The 26,916-nt window shown below is 36.1% G+C and overlaps 1 protein-coding gene across 3 annotated transcripts in view; it reads right to left on the minus strand.

The window, feature by feature from the left end:
- Nucleotides 1-229: 229 nt before the first annotated feature.
- METTL8 (methyltransferase 8, tRNA N3-cytidine) overlaps nucleotides 230-26,916 on the minus strand; it is a 35,543-nt gene continuing 8,856 nt past the window's right edge. For 2 of the 3 annotated variants that reach the window (XM_074910475.1, XM_074910474.1), the window contains exons 3-12: nucleotides 23,176-23,331; nucleotides 18,695-18,786; nucleotides 13,647-14,038; nucleotides 13,037-13,086; nucleotides 10,378-10,441; nucleotides 9,906-10,045; nucleotides 6,780-6,886; nucleotides 6,617-6,682; nucleotides 5,314-5,540; nucleotides 230-2,026 (exon numbers count right to left, since the gene is read on the minus strand). In XM_074910475.1, the coding sequence (XP_074766576.1) occupies nucleotides 5,350-5,540; nucleotides 6,617-6,682; nucleotides 6,780-6,886; nucleotides 9,906-10,045; nucleotides 10,378-10,441; nucleotides 13,037-13,086; nucleotides 13,647-14,038; nucleotides 18,695-18,786; nucleotides 23,176-23,331 (1,258 nt within the window). In that variant the 3' untranslated portion in view covers nucleotides 230-2,026; nucleotides 5,314-5,349. The remainder of the gene's footprint in view (nucleotides 2,027-5,313; nucleotides 5,541-6,616; nucleotides 6,683-6,779; nucleotides 6,887-9,905; nucleotides 10,046-10,377; nucleotides 10,442-13,036; nucleotides 13,087-13,646; nucleotides 14,039-18,694; nucleotides 18,787-23,175; nucleotides 23,332-26,916) is intronic. The other variant, XM_074910476.1, reaches the window with a different exon arrangement.

Below are 26,916 nucleotides of genomic sequence, written 5' to 3' on the forward strand. Positions count from 1 at the left end.
GGATGAGTGCTTCTCTGCAATCATGAGAATGTTTTAAAATAACAAATATATTCCTTCTCTAAACTGTTGTAATCTCAGATAAAGCCTAAAGATTATTTTGCTATTTTCCTTTTAAGTCGTATTTCTAGTTTATTCAAATTCTTTTAAGTTCTGTTGAACAGATGCAAGTATAACAGAAACTGAGATTGGGTGGCACTTCAAGGTGATAATCTGCAGATATAGTCTTGATTTAAATGGGGCAACATCAGAACATATGGAGTAAATTTAATTGTCCTACCTTGATTGAACACAATCAGGATGCAAGCACTTCTGTTCTTTTGTATTTGCTTCCCAGGAGGTTAGGAGCGTAGCTTCTGTCACTATAGAGTTCTACTTGAAAGGAGGTAAAAACATTGTTCCCCAAGGAAAAAGCAAAAGCAGGTGTATCATAAACCTGCCTGCACTGTTGCAAACATGTGCACAGCACATATAAACTACAACAAATAAAACATTCCATCTTTGTAATAAATTGAAATACATTGTGCACATATGATGAAAGACAGACTATAATATTCCACTAAGGTGTGAAAACACAGTACCACTTGGGAAAAAAGACTTTGAAGGTAGGTCTTTCCACCTCCAATCCTTATTCCAATTTCTTTGTTTACCCACATTTCACCCTATTTCTATGACAGATCAGTTCCCTTTTTCTTCTTGCCTCCTCCATTTCATTTCACTCATTTCTAGCCCCAATGTCCTCACCCTGCCACATCCCCTCCTGCTATACATCTCCCTATATGGTGCCCATGGTGTTCTGTTCCTCAGTTCCCTGTTGAGTTCTGCATCTCATTCTTCTTGCTTTGTCAGTCCATCCAAGCTTCCTTCTTACCCCAGTTCCCACAGGAAAACACTCACTCCTCCTCTTGTCTGCCTTTCAGCTGCATCTTTGTCTTCCTCCCCTCTTGCCTGTATGGCTCTTGCGTTCAAATCAGGCAAGTTCTTCTTTTAGTTGCTTGGTACTAGTAAAGCGTGAGGATGGTCATTGGACAGAGAAGTTCTCTTCTCAGCTCAAAGCTGACAAAGAATCAACAAAGAACCTGATAAGATGTCCATGGCAACCCACGTAGTTCTTACTGTATATTATCTGTCATTGTATTTAGCAGACTTAGATGTGTCCAATTTCTGGCTGATTCTCAAGAGGAGGGCAATTGGCACATAATTGATGTAAAAAACCCCTCATGTCCAATCTCTGTTCCAAACACGGAGGGAAGTTTACATAAGATATTGAAAGGCAAAGTGACCTGTATTACTAACAATAGCAATGTTTAATATTTTTATAATATGCATAAATGGTTTATTTCCAAGGTTGTTCAACCCCCCATTATGAAGACACTCTATGAAGAAGAAATTATTTATGTATGAACTGTCTACTATTATCACTGCCATTACAAACAGCATACTCTAAGGTATATTTGGCTTAAAATAATTAAAAAACATAGCCAATACCACTATATTAATTTAGCATCTATATAATTGATTGGATTCACACACACACAAAAAATTGCAATCTGTTCTGTACAGAAGGAAATAAAACTCTCTTGCTTCGATCCTAGAAATAACTCAGCCAGCAAACCTTACTGCAAATGTTTGTGTATATAGCTCCTGTGGAAACTGCTTAATTGTCTAGTATGCACAGGAAAAAGGGGAAATGAGACATATGTCAACAGATCAAAGAGCACAGCAGAGCAGTGAATAAGGATTACACAAATGAAAATAAAGTAGCAAAATTTATGTTAAGTGATTTCCACTGGTGTTTAATACAAATTTTCAGAATGGTTTGTTACAAATTTTTAGTCATTATTAAACAGCAGAATCTGCACATTAGCCAAGTTACAAAGCAAAAGACAAAACAGAAACAGCAGTTTCCAATATAAGAAACTTTTCCTTAGTGTCACTAGAATTCCTGCTGTCTCCCTGTCTGCCCTGCATTTTGGTTGTCCTCTTCAGTGGATTTGCAGATATGGCAGAAGCACCCGCCTTGGTTTCGCTGGAAAAAAACCAACATTTTTAATATGAGTTAATTGTTATTGACTTGATACTTCAGAATTAATGTAGGAAAAAAGGTTGGCCACTTTCTTTATAGCTGTCTTGTACTTGCTCAAAAAGTAAGCAAGGTCTAAACCAGTAAATACCATTCTTATGTATCCCTGTCCAGAAATGTAATACCAGTGGAGATGGGCAAAAAGTACACAGTGTTGATAAAGCAAGCCAAAGCCAATTAAGCCAAAGCTTAATTCTAACGGTATTATCTTTCTCTAATTGCCATTTGCATACATTCACAAGTCGTCTTCACCAGTAGGTGAAGGTAGTCATGCTGAACCAAAAAAAAAAAGCAATTAACAAATAAAATGTTTAGTATTTATCTAATGTGTGCTTCTATAAATTTATATAATTTATATAAATTTATATAATTAGAGATTTCAGGTACATATCTGACTAAAGAATAAAAAATTTCAGAAGTTAAACTTACAGCCTTTTTCTACACTGGGCACACTTTGTTTGCAATACCCTAATTTTTTTTTCATCCAGAAATAATTATCAATAAGCCACTTTAAACTGCATTTCCCATACAATTGTCTGCGTCTCTCCTTTATTTCAGTGGTTCTACTTGCCTTTCTTTTACCAGTATCGTAATATTATTTTTCCCAACTAATACAGATAATTTGAAAGTATTTTAAAAACATGTCCTTGATTAAGCTTTTTGAAAACTAAAAACTAAGCCAAAATACAGAAAGTCCTACTCAGATTCAAAAGTTCTTATTGGGAACTATGTCTTTGTCCATTTACCCTTCTATCAATCTTACAACTTTTCAGACTACTTACAGTTCACTTTACAGTGGATATTCTACACTTAGAAGCAGTAGCTGATCTTACTACTTCTAAAACAGGCACCATTACTCTAAAAGAGGCAGCCAATACTAATGCTGCAGGGTATGGAAGAGAAACAACCGATTCTACTCAAGGCCATACGAGAATTCAGGGTCTGGTTTCTTCCGATGTTACATTTTTGTTAAACTAGCAACATAGCATATTAAAATCTTGCCAAAATCAACATATCATTGTGAAAGCCAAAGCAAACATTTCATTAGTCTCTACACATGGAAAATCTACATCACACACATGAATAAGACTGCATGATGCTCAAGAGCTTATCATCACCATCACCCTTCTGGAAACTTCTACAACTGAAAATGCTTTGTACTAGACCAAGAGCTATGCATACTCAGAAGGCATGATTAATAGCACAGGGTGGCAACCTAATTAAAATATAAGCAGATATTTATTTACATTTCCCAGGCAGATGCTACAGTCTCTTAAGACTTAGGGCTTGAAGAAACACAGCTATGTTTTAACCTTTGATTTATACCACAAGGCTTTTATTGCAGGTTACAATAATGCCATTGCTAACCAAAGCTTCCTAAGCCACTTAATTAACAAAACAGTATCTTACTCTAATGGGAGTTTAGAATACACTAGAAATGCAGGATCAGATCTTATCTTCAAAGACCCCTTATTGTACCTCATTCTTGAAACAGACTGGATTTATGGAAATTAAGCAGGTCCCTCATCTTGTCAAAGGGAATAAAGATATTTAGCATCTAAATTTAGGTAATTTCTTTTTTTCTAGAAGACAATCAGTTCTACTTAGCTTAGCAGCAAACAACTTGCAAGAAAATGGGCTGTCAGCTTACCCTTCAGACTAAAACAAAAGCAAGAAAAGAGACTTTGAGAGTGTCACTATATTAACAGCACTCAAAACTGCATGCATGTTACAGATTACACGCATTCTGTACCCCTGTTGAAGTAAGCAATTTATTTTATTCATTCACCTGTTTCTTGTCCTCTTCTTGTGGCTAAGTGATTGTAAAACTACATTTAAATAGCAGAAGTAGCATCTTTAAATACTAGGATCAATACAAAAACATTGTATCTTTTTTCTAAGACTCAAGCCCTAAGCAAGCAATCTCTCTCTGTAAACAACAAAAATACCTCAGCTGCCATATAGGTCACCATTTTAGTGAGATTACAATATCCCATAACAACATTAATAAAATATACTCTGGACTACTCTTTTTGTTCCTCCTTCTAGTGTATCTGACATATCATAAAAATAATGTCTGTATTTATCCAGGCAAATGTTAACTATTTAGTTTCAGCACTCTTTTGGCAATTCTATTCTAAATGATGTTCAGTTCACAACCTATGGCACTTTCAATATAACGTATGTGTCACTAAGCTGTTACAGAAACTTGAGTTTGGCATGTTTGTGATCAGCATGTAGATGAAAAGTAGAGACTTGAGAGGAATAAGTCAGTCGCAGTGGAGGATGCCAATCACTGACTAATCAGATACCTATGCATATCACATGCAGTTACTATGAAAAAATAACGTACATGCAAATCAGAAAGAGATTTTTGTCTTCATTATTTATGCACCAAGAAATTTCCCCCCAAAGAGGATATACAGTTGAAAGACAAACAGTGGGTAAGAGACATGACTCAGAAATTAACAGCACAGCTTGTAGTGATAGTGAGAACAGATACTCTGTTTCTCTAAATCTCTGAAACAATTATGCTTCAGTCTAAAACTTCAGATATTGCGAATTTCAACAGGAACAAGATACATGCTTATACTTACTGACTATTCACATTCAAGGAAGTAAAAGACTGGCTGGTAAGAGTTATGAATAGATTAATGCACATCCCTTTATTGCATATAAAGCAGAAGTCAGAATCATCTAGGTCGGAAAGGGCCCTGGAGATGATCTATTCCAACCGTTCATCTAGCACAGTTCCCACCTACAGCATATCCTTAAACTCTAAATCAACCCTACTCTTGAACACCTCCAGGGATGGGGACTCCACCACCTCCCTGGGCAGCCCATGCCAATGCCTGACAACCCCTTCTGGAAAGAAATGCTTCCTAATATCTACTCTAAACTTTCCCCAGGGTAACTTGAGGCCATTCCCTCTTGTCCTGTTGCTTTCTACTAGGCTAAAGAGGCTCAAACCCAGCTCTCTGCAGCTTCCTTTCAGGTAGTTGTAGAGGGTGATAAGGTCTCCCCTCAGCCTCCTCTTCTCCAGGCTAAACAATCCCAGTTCCCTCAGCCGCTCCTCATAGGACATGTGTTCCAGACCCTGGAATTCAGAAATGCTTTTTCCCAGATCATCTTCACACACATAGACATTTACAAAAAAAACAGGGAAGGATTTTCAGTTCAATATATTTCTCCTTTTCAGTGGCTAACACAAGATTTATAGGAAATATACGTACTCAAATCTGCTTCGGTTTCTGGAGTTCATGGTACAATTATATATAAGGGTGACTTTCAGCAGTTTCTTCAAGATTATTCTGAGATAGCAGCAATGGTTTTTGGAACTTGCTTTGTATCCAAACTCGCTGCATTTTCACTTTTTTCTTCCTGTTTACTTGTAATCGCCGATCAACTAAATTCTGTACTTCGGTTAATCCAGCCAAGTTGAACATGTTCCATATCTCATCTATTTTCTCATACAAAGAATTATTTGAATTAAAAAAAAAAGGCATTTGTGGAATGTAGTAATTAACAACCAGCAGTTCAACCAAACATGGAACTAAATCTGTTTTGTGATTTTAAAAATGAAGGAAACTGCTTGTATTTTTGTTAGAAATTAATTTTCACAGCTCTTGATTTATCTTATAGTAAAAAAATGTTGAGGCCCAAACCACATCGGTTATTACTCATGGCATTCACAGATGCCCTTTCTTCAGATATTTCAGTATGTCACAGTTAAGGAAAACAAATGCATGCCATTTGGTCACTGTTGGCCTATTATTGAACTAATGCTATTTCACCTGCCAAATGACAATCCACACATTTATACCAGGGTCATTATCTCCTCATCAGACACCACTGGAAAACTTTAGGCTTCTTTGTCATAGGTAAGCACAAAACAAGACATTTCAAAATTGAGAAGGCTCTTTGAATTCAAGTGATTTCCTATATATGTCCCAGATCCTCCTTCTCATTTCTAAAATTACTCAGGCTGGGATAAATCCTGAGCCATCTCTATTGCTTACAGTCTAGGCTGCAGAAGGTAAAAAGAAAAAAGTATTGTGATGCTCACTTTCACAATTTCCAATAGCTAAAATGTATCAGTCTAAGCTGACTGCCAACAGAACCAAGTGAATGGATGGGCAAAGAGCAAAGGTATCCATAATCAGGAATTGCAGAACAAAATGTCAGAGCACTGCTACCAACTGTCCTTCCAAGCACATTTATCTCAATTTTAAGAAATAAATCAAGTACATCTTTGAATAACAGAATTTGAGCATACCATTAGACATGAAATGCTTAGACAACAAGAAATTTCCAGTGATGTTTGTAAGCAACCTTGCAGAACCCCAGATGCAACAAGTGTACACATAAAAGGAATTATTTTCTTACAACAGTTAGCTTTGGGCTTTGTAAAAGCAGAGAATTAAAAAAAAAAGCCAATAAAGCCTTCTTTAAATTTCTGTTCTCAGATGTGCTTTTATAGCCCAAATCATCTTGAGAGACACTTAACCCCTTCTATAAAACAATACCATTTCATACCTTTGGTAAAGAAATATACTCTGGTTCCATCTCCTCGTACATAAAAATTTTCTGACAAGCAATGACCTAAGAAATTAGAGCAGTAATGAAAAAGGACATGTCACTTTTTTTCCAAACGAATTAAAATGAACAGTGAACTGCAATAATAGCATTCAGGAATTACCTTTTTTAAAACGAAGTTGAGCTGTATCGTATCTTCCATAGTCTCGAAATAACAACATTCCTCCAGGTTTCAGTAGTTTAGCCAACCTATTTACAACCCTTTGCATCCTTAGAAAATAGATGGGATATTGTTGAAATTTGCAAACATAACTGTTTCTTTCTAGATGCTTGAATCAGGAAGAACTCTTTATGAAAAAGCCTCTAAAACAAAAATTTAAAAGGAACTGTAAGAGAATACAAACTGGAAAGAGAAAAGGAGTCCACTTCAACAGAATCTCAAGAATGGATTAAAACACAGCTTTTGAGTATGTGGGTGATATGGGTCAGGCAGATATCTGACAAACAGTGAATGTAGGTTGAGCCTTCTTGCTCACAGTAAAATCAAGGGCCTGGAAGGCAGACAAAAACTTATTTGATTTCTTTATGGAGGTACTGATCATACACACAAAATCGGTATCTCCACACCTGATGGTTGAGGATGGAAAGAAGAATCTGCATAGTATCACAGGAGAGGAATCTGGCAGAACTCCATATAAAGATATTGCCAGTTAGAGAAGGAAAGTCTACATCCTCCAAAATGCTGACAAGTTTGTGAATATTGGTGGTATCTAACATCAACTCTTCTTACCAAGATTACACAAGCCTGCTGTATGTATGATAGAAAAAGTACCATACACAGTACTCTTTCTCTGTAACTAGACTAGAGCATCTTCATTCTCATTTTGTAACCTTATCTTGGAGCTTCTCATAAATACATTTGCATTACTCTACAAAATACGTTACTAATGAAAAATCACTTGTGTTTGCCTCACACTTTCAGAATAAACTGAAGGACTCGGGTTTTCCACATTCATGAAAAACTATGGAAGGCAGGCTGCACCTGGCAGGCTGCAATGTAGAAAAGTCCACTTGCCTAATTTAAGCATTCCTCCCACAGGGAAGCAGACTAACTGTGTAGAAGATGTGGAGCCAGAGTGAATGCTAAATGAATAGAAAGGAAAGGCAGAGTTCTGTATCTGAAAAGCGCTAAAGAAGTCTTAACTATACAAAATTAGCATACCATTACTGTGTACCAAGACACCATCCTTACACCATCCCTGTCTCTCAGGTGGCCTTACCACCTTGCCCCAGGAATGCCAGAACTCAAGCACTAGTGCTATCTGGTCCTTATGCAACAGCAGTGCAGGCATCTTACCTTGATTAAGGGATGGAATTAGGAGGTAGTTCATCAGAAAATAGTATCATATCTCCAAACAAACAAACAAGAACAAAAAGCAGCATATACTTTTTAAGCATGGAATTCCCTCAGAGGAAGCTAGGTACTTTAAAAGTTGTCCTCTTTGCTCATGCTCAACACAGGTAAACAAGTGTGCTGCCACAGACAGAAAATGCAGCACCACCTAAGAATAAAAGACTGTTCAAGGACCACCTAAGAATAAAAGACTGTTCAAGGTGGGTAGTTGTGCACAGAATTACAGACTTTGCCTGCATAACATAAGTTTTGTGCACACAGAAAAAACGTACATGCATAAAAAGTGCAAGTGCTTTGAGAAATCTCATCCCGTAGGACTAGAGCACGTTAATTACGTAGCTTGAAGAAAGTTAAATACCTTTCAAATTCTGCAACCAGCTTTTAGAGGGGCCTTCTAGCAGAATTGAAATGTGTTAAAAATGGGATACAAAAGCAGCAATTATCAAAAACTAAATACAATAGCCTGAAGAGAAATCACTAAGTAACAATTGTCCTAAATGTGCCCCTCTCATGTATATTTTCCAGGTCTCCAAAATACGTAAGTTCTGCATCATCATTCTCTTGGCTTTCTTCTTCATTTCCCACTTTCAAGTTTCCAGAAAAAGTGTATACTGAGCAAGATGGATCTGGATTACATTTGCCTTTCTGCAGTCATTTTAATTTTATGAGATGACAGCAATGACTAACAAATCTTTGGAAAGTGGGTCTTACAACACAGATAATTGCACAGAAATCTTTATGTGTGTATACAGACACACACAAAAGCATCCATGTGAGCCTTTAGATGCTGACATGGGGGAAGAAAAAAAAAAAAAAAGACAAAAACATTCTCAAATGACCAATAGGAAAAGATCCACAGAAATTCTGACAGAACATCTGATTACTGCTTCTACAGGCAAAGTGATTGAATGAATGCATCTCTATTGTCCAATTTCTTCCTGGCACCATCACCACAGTTACAGAGATCTGAAATCTACTGCTTGAATTGTTTCTGTAATCTGGACCCAGGCTTTGCATGACTCATGTGCTCATCTCTGAACAAACAGGAAAAAGCAATATCCTATATGGGAAAGATTTTTCTGTAAAGCTAATCATTAATAACTTAGGCAGGGAAATAGTTGTCAGACTTAGGCAAGTACTGGTCTGTTTGCCAAGCCCATTTTAATGACACTCTTAAAGTAATAAATGTATTACCACACATACAGCATGTATTTTTCTTCATATCATCTAGTTAAAGGAAGAGTCAAGGAGTTATGTGGCCTCTTTTGCATTTTTCCCATTAAATAAAGGGCATTTTCACAATCAACCAGCTTCAACAGTCAAAGTTTGGTTCATTAGACAATGAATGGCATTAGTAACAAGGTGAACAGTGCTCAACATAACACTATGCATGAAAACTAGATCAAGTTTTCTTAATCCAAACAAATTATAAAATTCTGAATGCATTTTGTTTTAAAAGCCTGCATGTAAGCATTTGTGTGTGGCTAAACCAGCAACCTAATTTTTTTTCAACAAATTGTAAGGTGTTAAATCATGAATGTTTGGTTTTGATCACTAAGAATAATTTCCTTCTAGAAGACTAGTGGTCTTTTTTTAAATTTCTAATTTTCTTGAATCACTATCACTTTTAATAGGGATGTATTTAGTTACAATAAATCCTTTGTATTTTGATGGAGACAGGAGGCCCACTAATGAATTAGCCTGACCAGTCAAAGCCTGAATATGGGAAACAGCATTTAAAATACCTTGTTTTATACATATCATAGCTTACTAAATAATAAATTAAAGACTCATCATCTTATTTTGCTATTCTTGAAAATCTCCAGTGATAAAAGAGATTTAACCCATTTGCTTTGCCCTTTAGTCTTCATTTACCTGTCAGGATGAATAGAAGAGAGCACAAAGACAAGGAGAATGACATCCAGGATCTCATCTGGAAAAGGATAGGGTAAAGCATCATCACACACATCATGAACAAAGGCAGAACACCAGGCTGAATTGTAGGACGAATGTGACTGTCAGGAAAAAGATGAAAGGTGGCACAGAGAGAACAGTAGTAGTTAATACGTTTACTGTGACTCAAGAAACTTTTTTTCTTCAATTATTCAGCATTGTAAAACATCTCATATAAAAGCCTATTCTGTCTGGTATCTTACTCAAGCTGAGAAGCAAGCTCACTGATGGTATTCATTCCTCTCTGCATAGAGTAAGACTTTGTTCTTTGGAATATTGAAAACTTCAGTTAAAAGTTGTCAAAGCCATCACATTCTTTTTCATGAAGACGGCTTCCTGGCAGCCTCCTGAATTACAGGCTTATAAGGTACTCTAAGGCGAGCATATGAATTACCTTTACCAGCTCCACAGCTCCTGAAGAAAAATCACAACAGTATAGAAAGGTTCCAGGTGTATTGCTAAGAAAACAAAACCAACATCAGTTAAAAAATTATTACTGTAAAAGATGAAAGTCTACATCAGTGTTCATGGACTACAGAGGGCTCTTTGGGGTTCTCCACAGGTTTGATCAAGCATGCCTTACTGATGTCTAGCACATGGAAAGCCACATAGGTTGTAATGAACCAATAGGGCAGACAAATTCATAAGAATACCAACAGGCAGTTAGTATAAAAAGGAGAATTACAGCCTTGTCAGAGAGGAAGTGAAAAGGAAAAGAATAAAGGTCACAGAGGGCTGTCAGGATTGATGACAATGTCCTGGTGTTGTATTACATAAATGCACATTAACAGGTCACATTTTTTTACAGAAGCACTGCGTTAAGTTTCTGTCATTATGCAGCTTAATTAGCAATACGATTTGGGCAGGGGTGGGGTGTTGCAAAAGTCATCCACAGTACTGTAGAGATTTGGGTTCCCATGTACCATCTTGCTGAGCTTTTGATGAAATTAAGTAATATGGGTTGTTTCCCTCCATCATCCCTTTGTTTCGTAAGCTAAGATGCATAAGTATTTCCTGTAGTACTGTTTTCCCTTCCTTTCCCATCCAAGACTATGCCAGCTACAAATTTCCTCATACCATTCATCAGATACTAGGAACTCTAGGGATACATTTTTTTCATCTCCAAAGAATTCATTTAAGAGAAACAGAGCAAGCCCCTCAAAACCCACTGGGATGACCTCACGGTCAACTCACTATCAATTAATCTCTCTTTAAAAAATTTGAGATTTTGGACTAGTGGTTTCTTTAGAAAGGGAACCAATAAACTCTGGCAGTGCCTGTAAGATCTCATAGTATACACAGGTAATTTAGTGACCTCTCTCTGAGGGCTCAACACAAGAACCCTTGTGGACAAAAATACATTCCATCCTTGTTGCTGAGCAAAATTTTATCAGCTCTGTGCCCACCATGAGAGTTGGTGAGTTCAGATACTTATCATGGATGAGACCATGGAGCCAGGCTTTGGACCCAGCCACTCCTTTTGGAAAGGTTGATTACCTCATTGACTTGCCCACCCCTTCCCACTGTGGGGGGGGAAATGTTGGAAAGAGCCTTGATGTTGTGTAAGCACTACTCAGCAGTAGCCAAAACACCAGTGTGCTGCTGACACCCTGCCAGCTCCCAACATAAAACACAGCACCATGAGGGCTGCTATAGGGGAAAACCAATTTCAGCTCAGACAGACCCGGTACAGGATGTTATTTCAATTTTTTTTTTAGAGCAGAACAGGAACTATGTAGAAAGTCAAAGATACAGATTGATCTGGATGGTGATTTCATGATGCACTATATTAAAAAGCAGTAACTTAAATTTTAAGGGGGACGGGGAGAAGTGGTTTACAAGTTACATTTCAAACATAAGTAGAAAATTTTTCTGTAGCCAGCGTACACTCATACTCAACACCAGCTTCTTTTTATATGCCTAAAAAATGCAATTTTAATATTATTAAATTCAGAGTAAAACCAACTGTGCCATATAGCCAGGCCTGCTAAGAGATAAGAGATGTTTCCATCAGGTCATATACAAGACAAACATGTGAGTTGTTCAATGTACCAACCAATGTGATTGACTGAAGGATTTGCATAATAATACAGACCTCCAGGAAAAATACCTAATGAGTGGATTCTTAATTATCAGAAGTGCCAACCTATGACTAATGCCTCCTGTGAGGAAAACACAAAAGTTTGTCTCATCTTTTTTAATGCAGCCACATGCTATCTTTTACCCATATAATGTTACTTTCCAAACTTTTCATATGAAATACGGCTCCCCTTTCATTATATGCTGTCTAAGGCAAAGCATTTGTTTTGGGATGAAGAGGCATTGCTAACACTAATAGGTTCCATGTATGACCCTGATGCATCACTCAGTTGCCCCTGCTCTCTGTTTCCGTGTCTGCAAAATGGAATATTCTTGTATAGTGGTGATACTAGCAATCAGAATTCATTTACAGAATAACAAACTCTGCTGTACTCAAGCTCTTGGAAGTATGAATAAAAAGAAATCTATTTCAACCCTTGATACATACACAGTCTTTCCAATAAAACCTTCCTGCCTAGATGGAAGGGAGGACATGCTGTTGTAACAGCTTCTTCTAAAACCAGAAGCTAAGTGGACTAAGATGTTTCAGGGAATTAATGCAATACAGGACTTCTGCCTTCCTTGACACTAAAACCTGAAGCAGTGTGACAAGTGTACCAGCCAAATTCAGAAATAATACAACTTCTTATCAGTAGACCACATGCCATTATCTACTGTCTCTGATTCTGGTCTTTTCAGGAGACATTTGGCAGCTTTATGGTGACATATAAGACAAGAGAATATTTCACCTGCCTAACTACAAGAAATCAGTCTGAATGCACCTGAAGACAAACCTTGTCAGCAAATGCTGTCCCCCTGAGACTAGGGCTGAGTATTATTTTATATTGATGCTACTAACATTACCTGTGGTCTGTGAGCTATTAAAACAGTCCACTCAACGTTTCCTGCAACACGGGTCTACCAAATGAAGATGAGAACAGAACTTTCATAATTAAAAATCCAGCACTACATACCATAGAACTTTCAAAATTGGAAAGACACTGTTTCCAGCACCACAACCAACCTAAAATCAGAAGAGACACAAAAAGTTAAAATAAACATGCAAATAAAACCTCATATTTTAAAATTTTTGTCTTGAATAAGTTGGTAGGTAGGACCCATTAGACTTGAAGGTACGTTGGACATAGAAGGTATAAACAGCTCATACTATAATCCTCAAATCACTTCTATGATCGCATTTCTCCTCAACACCTTTCTAAAGTTAAGAGAGAATCCATCTCTCAAACTGCATAGGAAAATGCAGTATTCTTGTCCAATTTCACAGTTGGCAAGAATGCATCAAGTACCTGAACTTCAAGACAAAACTTTCCTAAGGAAATTAGAAACCCAACTTCCAGTGAAAATGGAATCTGAAAATCTAGCCCTAAATTCTGATTTGGGAGAAACTTTAAAGGGAAAACAAAGCCCCGATCATAGGCTTCTCTGAAAGTTTCTGCTATAAATCAATGTAGTATGTAAAATTCTAAATGTTTACTTTCTTGATGCTGACTAAATGTCTTTATCAGGCTTTTGAGAAATTAAGTGGATTTGTATGTGAGGGATAGAACATTGGCAGTGCATTACCTCTAATATTCTGTAACTGGCATCACTACCAGGGAAGGAGTCTAGCCTGCCAAGTTCTTCTCCACAGTTTTTACCCTGAGGATTGTCAGTAAGAGATTTTGCTTGTGTTTTATTATATACACATCCTTGTACAGAAGTAGAACCACCTCCATAATTTTTCTTCCAATATTTTTCTCCTTCCTCAAACATTTCATTTTTGCATGAAAAACTGTCGATACTATTTATTTTTGTGTGTTCTGAAGATCTTTCTTCTGTTTTCAACTTTTCTCTCATTTTTTCTGGAAGAATTTCTGGAAACTCCAGAAACAGCCAATTACGATCCTTGAAAAAGTTATTTTTATGAGTCTTGTAAAATTCATTCCAATATTTATTGGCTTCTCTCTCATATTTATCTGAAAATAAAACAAAACAAATGGTGAATATGAGCTTAGCTACAAAATACTGTAAAGCAGCATGGAATTTGGACCCCAAATTTTCAGTTAAAAATTCTGTAGTTTCCCACATTATACACATCTAAATAAAAACACAGATTTTGAGTTTTACTTTTATTTGCGCTCAAAATAATTTCCAGGAGTGTTTAATTGATTTTATGTCACTTAGGATAGGGCAGACAGGCTTCCTGCATCATCTTTTTTTTTTTTACTACAGTGACATAATAGAACAACATCACCAAAATATGCAATCATAAGCTTCTTAGAGAGGCTTTCATGTCTCAAATTATAAAAGCAATGCATCCTTTTAAATAAATGTTCTCCATGTTTTTCATATTTAAAAACACTAAATTGAAACTAAGTTCATGATTTATGGAACTCTATGAACAATTGCAAATTTGTTGGTAGCTAGTCATCTCTCAAGAAAAACATCAATTAGAAATCCAGTTCTGTGAACTGGAGCGATAAATGCTACCGCATTTATAGACAGTATAGACAGTAATTCACTCTTAACCACTTAACAATGCAGTTTTGACAGAAAATAACAATACAGTCAGAAGCAACATATATGCTTTCTTACTTTCAAAATACTTCAGAGATACTTACAATAGACCTTTGTGCTAACTTTTAATTCACAAAACATTTTAACTGAATGTTAGAATGTCAAAGAATAGGACTAGAAGGGATTTCACCCAGTCAGGGAATTCATACTCCTTCTCCACAGAAATTTGTCTTAACTTGTTCTTAAAATACCATCTTTCATATAGGTTTGACAACTTTCTTCAGTAATTTATTACAGCCCTTCACCATCTGTACAGTTAGAAACCTTTTCCACTACCTGAATTACAATAATGAAATTTCAGGTTAAGTCCAGTAATTCTTGCCCCATTAACCAAGCAGATAAAGCCAAGATTACTCACTTCTCTTTGCAACACCTATTTACTTACTTGAAGTCTTTTACTATATCTCCCATAAACAATCTCTTTTCTAGATTGTATAAACTTAGATCTCTTTTTTCCACAGAAGTAATCTTTTTTAGACATCTGATACTTTTAATTTTTCTTCTCCAGATTCTATTCAATTGATTTACTACTTTTTGGTGCTGCATTCTGGTAAAGGCATTATCAACGCAGAGCAAAAGGAATATTTTATGAGGCTTACAGGCTGTAATCCTGTTTATAACTCCCAGCTTGCCATTTTGCAACAGCATGACACTGCTGATTCAGCTAGTGATTCACCACAACCCTCAGATCTTCTTCTGCAAAATGACTACCTAACCAATTGTTCCAGAACCCAGTATTTTTTTCAAGGAATTATTCCTAGGCAAAGTATTCTGCATTTATTATTAGCAAATGTATATCTTTCAGATCCTTTTTTTCCACCTTTTACCAAGACCTTTCTGAAACATAATCCTGTCCTTCACCATACTTGAAACATCTCTTCACTTAATATCATCTTCAAGTCTCCCATGTCCTGAGGTCACTAATGAAAATACCAAGCAGAACTGGACATGGAACAAAACACTTCTCCGCCCAGCACAGCCTTCCATTCCGAAAGGACCTCTCTAGGCATTCATTCACCCAAAAGCAGTTTCATTAGATCTCGCTTGCCTAACTTGCTTATGAAAATGTCAAGTAAAGCATGTCAGAAGTCTGACTAAGGATAAATTTCAGGACGTCTGCTGTTTTTTCCTTATCCCCAGGGCTTGTAACCTTCTCCAAGAAGGAAATTAGCTTGATTTTACATGATTTATTCTTGAAAAATATTTGTTGGCCAGTATTCATCTCCTTTGTTCTTCCAAACCCAGTGTCTGCAAGCTCTGGATTATCTCTTCCAGTATTTTTCCAGGAACTGAAACTAATTCTCTGACTCTTCTCTTTTCCTGCCTCCCTTTTAAAAAACCTAGATATTCTCTTTTCTGCTTTCCCAGTCATCCATGTACTCTATGAATGTACTCTGTAACCTGTTTTTTCTCAGTACAAGAACAAGATCTTTCCTCCTCCTCACTAGCACTAATTGTGCTAGCCACTGGACTGCAGCTAACCCTTTCAAAGGAAGACTGATAAAAAGATAAGAATTACAGCTTTTTCAATGTCTCTTCAAAATCATTGTTGATGATTTTCCCTTCCTCATCCCTCCCAAGTACCAAACCAAATCTTTTTCTTGATTTTTCACCTCATTCCCAAAGCATTTACATGTTACCCTTGGCATCTCTTGCTAAGTGTACAACATATAATGTGTTGCCTTTTTATTTTGTCGCTACTCACCTACGCTGACCTGTTAATTCTTTTAATATAAATGCACAGAGCAAATATATGGTGCATTTCTCCTACTAGTCTCATTTAAATCTTACCATACTATTTCCTAAATCGCTACAGCTTTTCTGAGATAAACAAGGCTGAGAATTATCATTAGAGGCACAGACAGGCAGTGGGAAGTGGCAAGGAGGTGGCAGAATGCCTTGTCCTAGAAATCTGCAGAATTTTTTTAATTTAACATTTAATACAACCAATTGTATTATTAAAGGGCAAGATCCAGCCATGTAGAGTAATTGTACAGACTTGTTTTATAATGTAAGTGCAAAGTTGACTGAGGTCATATATACCAGATCTCAACAGTTTTAAGTTGCACATTCATAGATTACTCAGATTCAGTATAAAAAACAAACCTTCTACTCAAATGCTTACTAAATCATTATCACCCCTTGTTCTAGTCACTACTTTTCTATGTCTGCTCAGAACCCTTGAACTTAAATTCCCATTAAGTTTTCCAGATTTCAGAATTGAAAAGCAATGGCTAAAGTCAGCCTTTTAAATTGTATTAGTATGGTATTACATAAATTCAAGTGAAAGAACACTTTAGTTTCCATTCTTTCTCTGGCCACTCCTGCACCACTGCATAATAACCACTCATGCATTATTATCAACTTTTTGTTTAATTTTAAATATTTAAGTAGCCTGACTACTAAATTTTCCAAAGCATATAAAAATTACAAAACTAATAAACATATAACCTTTTGAGACAAAAAAATCCCATAGTCAACTGATTTTTCTCCTTGACAGAATCTTTCATACACTAGCAGGCATGTCTGAAAACTAATTGGACATACTAATAAGTAAATGAAATTCCTAAAGGTAGTATCATGAGTTCATTCTCTTGGTTTGACAAGGCTCACTAGAATTATTCTATTTTAATGATATAATAGTATTGCTGAAGTCTGTCTTGTCTTTCTCCCCTTACTGCAGTTTCCGAGGCCCCAAAATAACCTGCTCGTTAGCTTCTGTCTAGTTCATTGTTTACACGGCCAGGCCAAAATGTACTTCCACTTGCAGAATGAAGCTGAAGCTTTCTGAAGGAACACTATCAGCAATGCTCACCTATTCAAGTTCTAAACAGAGGGTCATTGATAGGAAATGTCCTTGGATTCTTGTATTTCTTGGCAATAGACAAATGCCTGATTATTTAATTTCTCACCAGCAGAAACTAAGTTCTAATTGATTGTACATGGAGAATGAAAGGTTCCATGAGCCACATGGTTACACAACTTACTTTTCAATCATGAGCTCTTTTTCAACTTTTTATACAAAACAAATGAAACTATTAGATGTCATTTTTAAAAAACAAACATTGCACTCCTGTATTTAGATAAAGAATGTGAGAAGTAACAGAAAAGGGCAGGATGACAATCTCAGAGCATTCAAAGTGACAAAGGGCACACAATCCAAAAGACATTCACAGGTAATTCAAATAAACTCCAACATGTACCCTAGTTACATCAATGAAACTGAGTCATAATGACACTATCTAGACAGTTTCCAGACATGCCAAGTAAACTGAGGCCCAGAACATCCAAGTAACTGTTTTTGGAATATCTTTCCAATAAAGGGACAAACTAAGAATCCAGTCTTCTGTGCTAGTATCAAGCTGATACTCCAGCTTTAGCATACATAATTATCGTAGAGTTCAGTCCAGGGTTTAGTTTGCCAGTCTGAACCTAGACCTATCATTCTTCAGAAATGCAGAAAACATTGTTTCCCCTCTAAAGACACACATAAAATTCCTTCATCATTTACAGAGCAGACTCTGCATAATGTATAGGAGCACCTTCCACACAAAGTTCCTGAAGCACTCCCAGCTCAGCCTGGCCAAGGCAGCAAGCTGGGACCAGCTTGGACCAGTGCAACTTTCATGGCACTTAACTGAAATATGGTGCAATGTACAAACACCAGCTCTATAAACACTCTACAAATCATAAAAGCATTTGAATATTGTACATGTGAACTTTCATCCCCAGCACCCTAGCTGGCTGCAAATTCATTCCCTTTGATGAAGTCCTGTAGTTTTATTCTGACAAACTGCAAAAGAGCCAGAACTTGCAACTGCACCATACAGATGTTTTATATAGAGCATATTGCCCCCACCCCATGCAAAATAAGTAACTGAATTGCTAGAAAAACACTTTGAGACAATCTTTTGATGCAACAAAGGAAAAAAACAAACAAATTTAGACATGAAAACATAGAAATAAAAAGAGTGCTCCTAAATTTTAAAGCATCTTTAAATGCTTTAATAAGTAGCAATACAATAGGAATTTTTAAGCCATTATGAATTTGTTACCTTGGTCTTCCCAATGGACTTTCACAAGTGAGTTCTCTGCTGCTCTTTCCTTGGCATTCTCCTCTTCTTCTTGTGACCACTGCATGTGGTCCCTGCAGAAGGTAGTTGAAGAATTAGCCTTTAAATAGGATTTTCCATAATGGTTTTCCCAGGAAAAAAAGTCAGAAATTAGCTACACTGTCTCAAGTACATTTTTTTTTCTAATGCAAGCAAATGACCACAAGGAGACTGACTTAAAAATTAAGTTTCAGTGTGTAACAGATAAAAATGAATTACTAGTTAGGTCAAACTCAAGTGAAACAATTAAGAAAAATCTTGCAACTGCAAAGAGGCTGAAATAGTACGCTTTTTTTTTCTTAATAATAGGATTAACACGTATCTTGTAAATTGAATGCACTTATAGGAATGTATTTTGAGTGTTCCATTAGAACTGCATTTATCTGGATATAGTAATAGACCTATCAACAAATACCCTGTTGCAAGAAACTTCTCATATTAGTAATGTTCATGATGAAGTACAAAGGTCATTTACCAAAGGAATCAGCTGATCCAGAAACAGTGAGCATAATCCACCTATTCAAGTGGAACAGGTGGAATTGATGAACAGGACTTTACTTATTTGCGGAATAGAGACAGGAAAGTTTTAGAAAAAAGAATGAGACATTCCCAAGACAAGCAGTGTTGAAATGGTTCAAGTCTATGCTATCTACTGTTTTGTAAAGTGGTTCACTAAATGTTGTATTAATCCATTAAATGGCCACAAAACCAAGCCAAGATCTAACCCTGATGACTAAACTGCCTTCCCTGAAGATTCTGTGTTTGCATCAGGCCACAATGGAGAGTGCCCAAAAACATGCTGCTGGCAGCTTTTAAAAGCAAATCAGCCATCTCTCCAAACTGCCCAGACTGAACATTTTTAGAAAACAGATTAAATTAGATTAACATAATTCAAGTTACCTGTTAGATCCTAATCCTACCGAAATCAATTAACTGAAAGCCTATGACTAAAATTCCATTGGTTACTATGGGAAAAGGAACAAGGTGCCAACTTGAAAAAAGTTAACTGTGTCTAAAAGCTAATGAGCATCTTCCTGTTCCATGCTTGGTGATATACAGGTAATTTAATTCTTAGACCTTCACTGTTCCTCTTTTGTTAATTGTGGGAGACTAATTGGTATGTATTTGTCTGCTTGCCTCAGACTTGGTTTCCGCATCTCTACCGAAATATTTCTTAGTATTGTCCCCAGCAGGTTGCCTCTCCCCTTCCTGTATTTGTTCGTATATCAAATGTTCCTGTGCAGCGTCAAGGCTCTGACAGACATGTTGTAATAGAATAAAACTGTATGACTGAAGCATTACTAAGCAGCCATCCTCTTGGAAAGACTTGCTTCCCTCACTGCTATCACTGGTTTTGACCTTGCCTATTCTAGCAAGCTGAAACCAAGGACTATTCACACGGCAATAATATCTGTCAGATGGGCTGACGGTATGATTTTCCTGTGGTATAAGCTTTTTCTGATCAATTTTAATCCACCATTGTGTGTCCGTCAGAGCCCTTAAGGGCTCTACACGCAATACTACAGGTGCCTAAAGTCCTCTATCTTCATCAACAATTTTTTCTCTTTTATCTCTCCTTGGAAATTCATAAAGCTGAAGAAAGATCTCTTGGCTCTTTCCTACAAATTTCTATATGGAAGACGCCAAACAACAGGACTGCAGTAGTACTTCTTGATCAAAATCTGCAAAAGAGAGGACATAGCACAGTTCTTATGCAGACTATTTACATAGTATGGATGCTTCAAATGAGGCCCCTCCTTCACCAATACAAGCTGGCAGGAACACAGGATACAGAAAAATTCTAAGCACAGAAGTGTTTAAGTACAGAAGTGTTTTAAGTTGAACACTGACAGCAGCAAAGCAAGCTATCCATTTTAACCACACCAGGAACTGCCAGCATGAGTAGGCCTGACACGAGATCAAGCAATGCTACTTTCAGTTCAGCTTACTCAACTTACCACTTTTCCATTAACTTTTCTGCTTACATAGGTCTTAATCATTTCTGAAAACTAATATGTGAAAACTATGCCAATTACTAACGTGAACAGAAGCAAAAGACATTTTTTGCTCCAATGTTTAGCATCATTCATTATTTCTCTCTCCAAATGACAGAAAAGCACCACAGCAATATCTAAAGCATTAGTTCCCAAATTTAATTTGCTTAGTATTCCTAGCAGCAATGGTAGCAGCTCTTGGCTCCCTGCCAATTCACACACAGGCAAAAAGAAGGATGCCACTTCATGAATTACCAAAGATGATGAGTGGCAAACAGAAGGATATAAATCCTCATACATCAACGCTAGGGAGGATGTATCTCTTATGCACACCCTGCGTGATTTACCTAGCTCAACCACCACTCATCCTGATCCCCTGTACCTCCCTAGTGAGAACCCTGCTGATTCAGCCAGCTTCAGACCCAAGGACCTCCACACACTTCATAGCCAGGTTCTTGATTTATCAAGACCTTCGCAACTTCCACGCAGCCGCTGCTGCAACTCAGTTTCACCTGTTTTCCCTTCTAAGCTATACGGATTCATCTGCAGCTCCACTTTATGAACAACTCTGTTCCTTCCAATCCCATCTTCACAATCCATCCAAAGCACCCGCATCATAGTTTGATAACTCTGTATTAGACTGTCACCAAATACTAGCAAGAAAAACTGAAGCTACATGTGATCAGTTATTAGGAAGGAAACAAAAAATTAATCAACACCGAGTTTCATCAAGGCACAATGTTACAGAAAAAGGGAGATCTTTTTCTTAAAATCTTTTCCTACCTAGACTATATAGCCTGTATCTTGAGTCAGCATTCACACAAGCAAAGGATTTTTCCATCTAGCAGGAGGTCTTGAGACTGGAAGATGCTTAAGAACTACACTACATATAGATTTATGAACCACAGAGATAAACTTTACACTCTTTTAACACAATAACCAGCTTCTCCAACCAAGGAATTTACAGAAGTATAGATAACTCCAGATTTGGTCTTAAGGTGGTATGTGTTGGGAACCATGGCTTGGGGACAGCTAATTTAGAAAACAGTAACAGGTGACAGATCTATTTGCATATCTTACCTCATGAGTTAAGACCAAATTTAGACTAAAAAGAGTAATGAAGACAATCTTCTGTGTCATGTTCTTCTCTTAAAACCTTTTTATTCATTAGAATTTTATTAGGGAAACTTTTAAATAATTTAGATTAAATTTAGATTAAAAAGTGGATCAATTAACAATTTTAAAAGACTACTAAAAAGAATAATAAAAAAAATTAAAAAAAAAAAGCAAGTTGGAAACTTTATTTCAGAACAAAAGCTTGTTCAGTAACTTCTCTGCCAGTTGCCAGCAGGGGACACCTCTGAGGAAGGTATAAGAACTGCAGATTACTTTTATGAAGTAAGCTTAAACCCTGAAACTTGTCATGATGACCAATGGGTAACATAACATAGGAGTAACATTAGCCACATCCAGTCACTTTTCTAATTCTGCTAAATCCTTGCTCTCAAAAATGGTGTGTGGCAGAATTCAAAAATATATTTGAAAATTATGTAGAAAATAATTTCTTGTATAGCTTCTAAATTCCCTTTTCATCCTTGTTCTTAAGTTATGGACTATAGGAATAGAAATTTCTGGTCTTCTAAGTATCTTAGGTAGATATTCTCCTACTTTCTAGACAGATTTAGATATTCTTCAATCCTTCTAACACTTCCTGTATCACTTACTGTTTTGTATTCATCTCCATTCCACAGTCAAAAATCCTAGACTTTTCGATCTCAGTTTTCCCACTGTGTTGACTAGCATTCTCACACTTTTCTGAGCCCCCATTAATCATAAAAACACCTTTTAGAGATGGAGATGTACTGCTGCAAAACAAGGCAATTATTATGCTTGTTAACAATTACTTGTTAATGTTTCCTCTGCTATCATATCATTTATTTAAGATTCAGTGTACCTTTTCTGACAACTGTGTACTGTATGGAAATTTCTGCTGAGCTATCTGTAACATCTTCAGTACACCTTCAGAAGAATACAAGTAATTAACATGTTCCTTTTGAAATGGTGTCAATTTTAGAATACAGTGCTAATCCAATATACAGCATTATTGTACCAAACTAGGAACTTTCTGCCATTATAACATGGACTACTTATCCTCTACACTTTCTGTCTCCTAATTCATTACTGATCTATAATGATATTTTGCCTTTTATGCCATGATTAACTACCTGCTCAGCAGCTTTTTACACAAGTCACTGAGAACTCGTAACTGTCAGGTTACTTGTGATAGTCTCAAGTTCTCACTAGGACTACCTTTCAACATCTATTCTGGCAGTTCACTGTTATATGGACTCATATGCATTGTCATATGTACTCATTTATCATAGCAACACACAAAAATATAAGAAAATCAGCCTTGAAGAAACATCTCACCACATGTTGTGCTCAAAAACCTTAGAAGGATCAGTTAAAATCCGTGATCCAAGTGGAACAGCTGGTCGTCTACCACTTTGGTGCCTCTGTTGCAACTTGCTTTTCCTCAAACATAAAGCAGAAAGCCTTGTAATGAAATTCATTTTGTTCAGAGACCTGAAAACACAATTAACTCAAATTATAGTTTTGTTGTAACTTCATTGTTTATGTCACTTACATGAGAAACTGATCAAATAATCAAGCACCAATATCAACTTTAGCAATAATCTTTTACTATAGCATCAATTTAAACACTTTGTAGAAAATAGCAACATCCCTTCAGTGTGCTGAAAGCCCAAATAATCCCAAAGTAGGCTACTGGAATGAAACCAGTTGAAAGATTAAAAAAAAAAAAAAAAAAAGACATACACACAAAAACAATAAACCAAGTTTGATATTGTACCTTTAAGAAGATAAGCTAGAAGTGATCAGTAAAGAAACCACTTGTTCTAGTAGGTACCTGCTGTCATTGAGATTGACATTTTTCACCCCACTCACTAGGTAACCATCTTCAAAAGACTTCATTCTAGAACTGTGACTTTACACTTTTAGATAGAAAATGAAAGATTTTTTAAAGTGTAAACATTATGCAACAGAAAGCCTTTCAAAATTTCTGCCATGTATTCTCCCGATCCCTGTTTAATGCCTCTTTGAAATGAATGGGTTGACATTTTAAATTTCTATTCATGCAAATTATATATGAAGTGCTTGAGATTTTTCTATGACATGTCTAATTCTCTGTTACACTGCTGTATTTTACTTTACTTGGAATCTTTTCATATAGTATTAATAACAAAAGACAACAAGTGTGTGTAGCTAGTGCCAGCATTTTTTCTTGTTGGCTTTTGGGTTTTTTTGCATATTCTTGTTAAAGTAGGCTTTCTAGGAGATGAGTAAAATGAAATACCCCTCCTACTACTTTTACCCTGATGTGCCTTTGTTCTTTTTTTCCTTCAAGTGTTCTGCATATGACTTTAAAAATTATTCTTAGTCCTATTTTTTCCTGACTCTTTTCTTTTTTTTTTTGAGTGCTTCTTCTGTATAAACCGCACACACAAATTTAATGCACTGGAAATACAAAATATAGTTATAAAAGAACAGGCATAGTTTAAATACAGACATTATCAGAAAACATTCTGTGCAAATTGGTTACAAAATGAAGATTTTTATCTTGAGGAAGATAGTACTATTTGATCACAAGTCTTGTACTGTGAATAAAAAAAGATTAATTTGCAAAGATCAATACAAGCTTGGCAAAGAAATGAACAATTCCTCATTTAAGGTGTACTTTTGAATGAGTCACGCTTTAAAAAGGGCATTGTTTATTCATTTTAAGCCTACAGGAAAATAAAAAATTTATTTGTCAAAGATTAAATAAAATGAGGTTTGCCTTTGTCTGGTCAATGCAAATTAAAAACACTGATTAATTCCAACTGTGGTGACTGCAATGTTACCAGAATATGGGGCATCACCATACAATGAAAATGTACCATTTAGTCCTATTAAAAAATTAAAACCTCTTCTAATGTTAATGAGCTTATTATGGCTCTTTTTTTTTCTAAAATGTTCTCAGCAACTAAAACAATTGCAGTTTATACTTTAATTACCACAAACTTTTCATGCTTTGTTTTTGAAAACATGTATGCATTTTTAATAACTTAATGCACAATTATTAACATATGTGGAATATTATGAAATAATAATTATGAGACATTAAAATTAACACACCATGACAATTTCTGCAAAATGTGTAATTTACATAAAGGCAATGTTCTTGAAAACAAAAGCAAATAGAAAATCTCCCCCAAACCCAAAACTCAATCTGATCTAAAATTATTATCATTATTATTAAAGTATAGAAATGCCTCGATAAAGTTTCCATGATTACGTCGCGAACTGTTTACAAATCTTCTTCCTCCTTCAATCATTCAAAAAGACCTGAGATAGTAACTTGCATTTCCTGTTCCTGCACTGATATTCAACATAAAATACAATGATTCAGCTGCTAGGCTAGTCACATAATTTTTCTTGGCTTTCTAAATATCTCAGTAAGAACATGAAAAGATGCACAGATGGGAATTATAGTCAGATGACTAAAATGATCTTGCATCAGTAGAATCCAGAGATGCAGCTCTTTTTATAAGAATGTGATCCTTTGAGTGATAATTGCACAATTTTAGCTGACAAATTCTGAAACATCAAGAAAATGCAAGGAGAGTGGGATAGGTGGGGGAGTTAAGTTTACAGTTGCATCCAGTGCTAAATGGGAAGGAACTCCTTGGAGACATGCATGTATATCCCTTAGAGTTAGTTATCCATAGATCATGAGATTAATAGGCAATCTGGCTACTAAGAGTTCAAAAAGCATCTAAATTACTTGGAAGCCTAAATTACATTTTCAGAAGCAAGTCACTGCTCGATTGTTTATCTAATTGATTTTGTTAATGAAAGAGGCAAACACCCTTTCTCTTTGTCAGATAAGATGATCATACCCTAAAGCCATGACAGCAAGAAACGTTATCTGAAAGAATTAAGTTATTTCCTTGTTCAGAGCCATGGTTAGAAAGGCTTTAAGTTTGATTATTAATCAAAGCAATTCAACCTTCACCTTTAAGGATATTATAATGAAACTGAATTACATTAAAAATGCCTATATTTTGTGGCAGCATACCTATTTTTCAGAAAAAACTTTAAAGAAATAATGTACTTAGTAACCACACTCAAAAGCAATATGGAAAATTTTTTTGCCCAGTGGAGCACTCTTTTAGCATTCAGACTTTTGTCATTGTTGCAAGTATGGATCCGGTCCTCAGTTTCATTGAGAAACTTTAACAGCCTTAAAACTACTCTCCTCCCCAAGCAATCTAACACAGCACCTTTAGTACAGCTTTTTGAAGGTGGACGTGCGGAAGAAAGTATACGCATCAACTACCAGCTAGACCTAAAATAATACATTACTAATTGATGTTGGCATTAAAACCTCTGAACAGTCACATCCACAGAGGAAAAACTAGAGATACAAGAGAAAAGAGCTGTTCTAATCTTGTTTTTTAAATAGTGAATTACACACCAAAACATATGTAAACCACGTCATCGATAAGTAAAAGCCTTCAGAAGCATCGGTTCTGAAAGAGATGTCAGAAAAAAAACAAACAACCAACACAGAACAGAAATTACCTGTCATCTTTGAGGTTTGTAGAGTGCCCGTTATAAAGAAAGAAAAAAAAAAAAGTCTATATTAGGAAGAGTATGTGCAGCTTATGTTACATTTCTAGACAGAAAAGTGTTCTGAAAACAATGAACTTAACACAATTACTTTTTCTGCTTGGCACCTAGAAGCTTAGCTACACATTTGACAGTGCTCTCCTGTAAAGTATAGCTCATCTGCTTTACCACTATTAAACGCTACCAAAACCCAGAACACGTTACACAAAGTGGCAAGTGGCAATCATGGACACAAAGTGAAAATTCTTCAAGATAATGGCAACACAGAATGTCTAACTATGAACTACAATGGGTTATTTTTAGAATATATACATATTAATATTTCTTACTATTTCAAAATGGGGGGGGAGGAGGGGACTTTACTGTCTACCAGACTCATTCATTAAGTGAATGCTTAATGCTATTGTATTCTACCAAGTGACTAAACATGCCCTCTTGGGGCTTTGTGATTAGTCTTTCAACAATATACTTCAAAAA

Source organism: Athene noctua, chromosome 7, assembly GCF_965140245.1.
Source record: "Athene noctua chromosome 7, bAthNoc1.hap1.1, whole genome shotgun sequence".
NCBI classification, from domain to species: domain Eukaryota; kingdom Metazoa; phylum Chordata; class Aves; order Strigiformes; family Strigidae; genus Athene; species Athene noctua.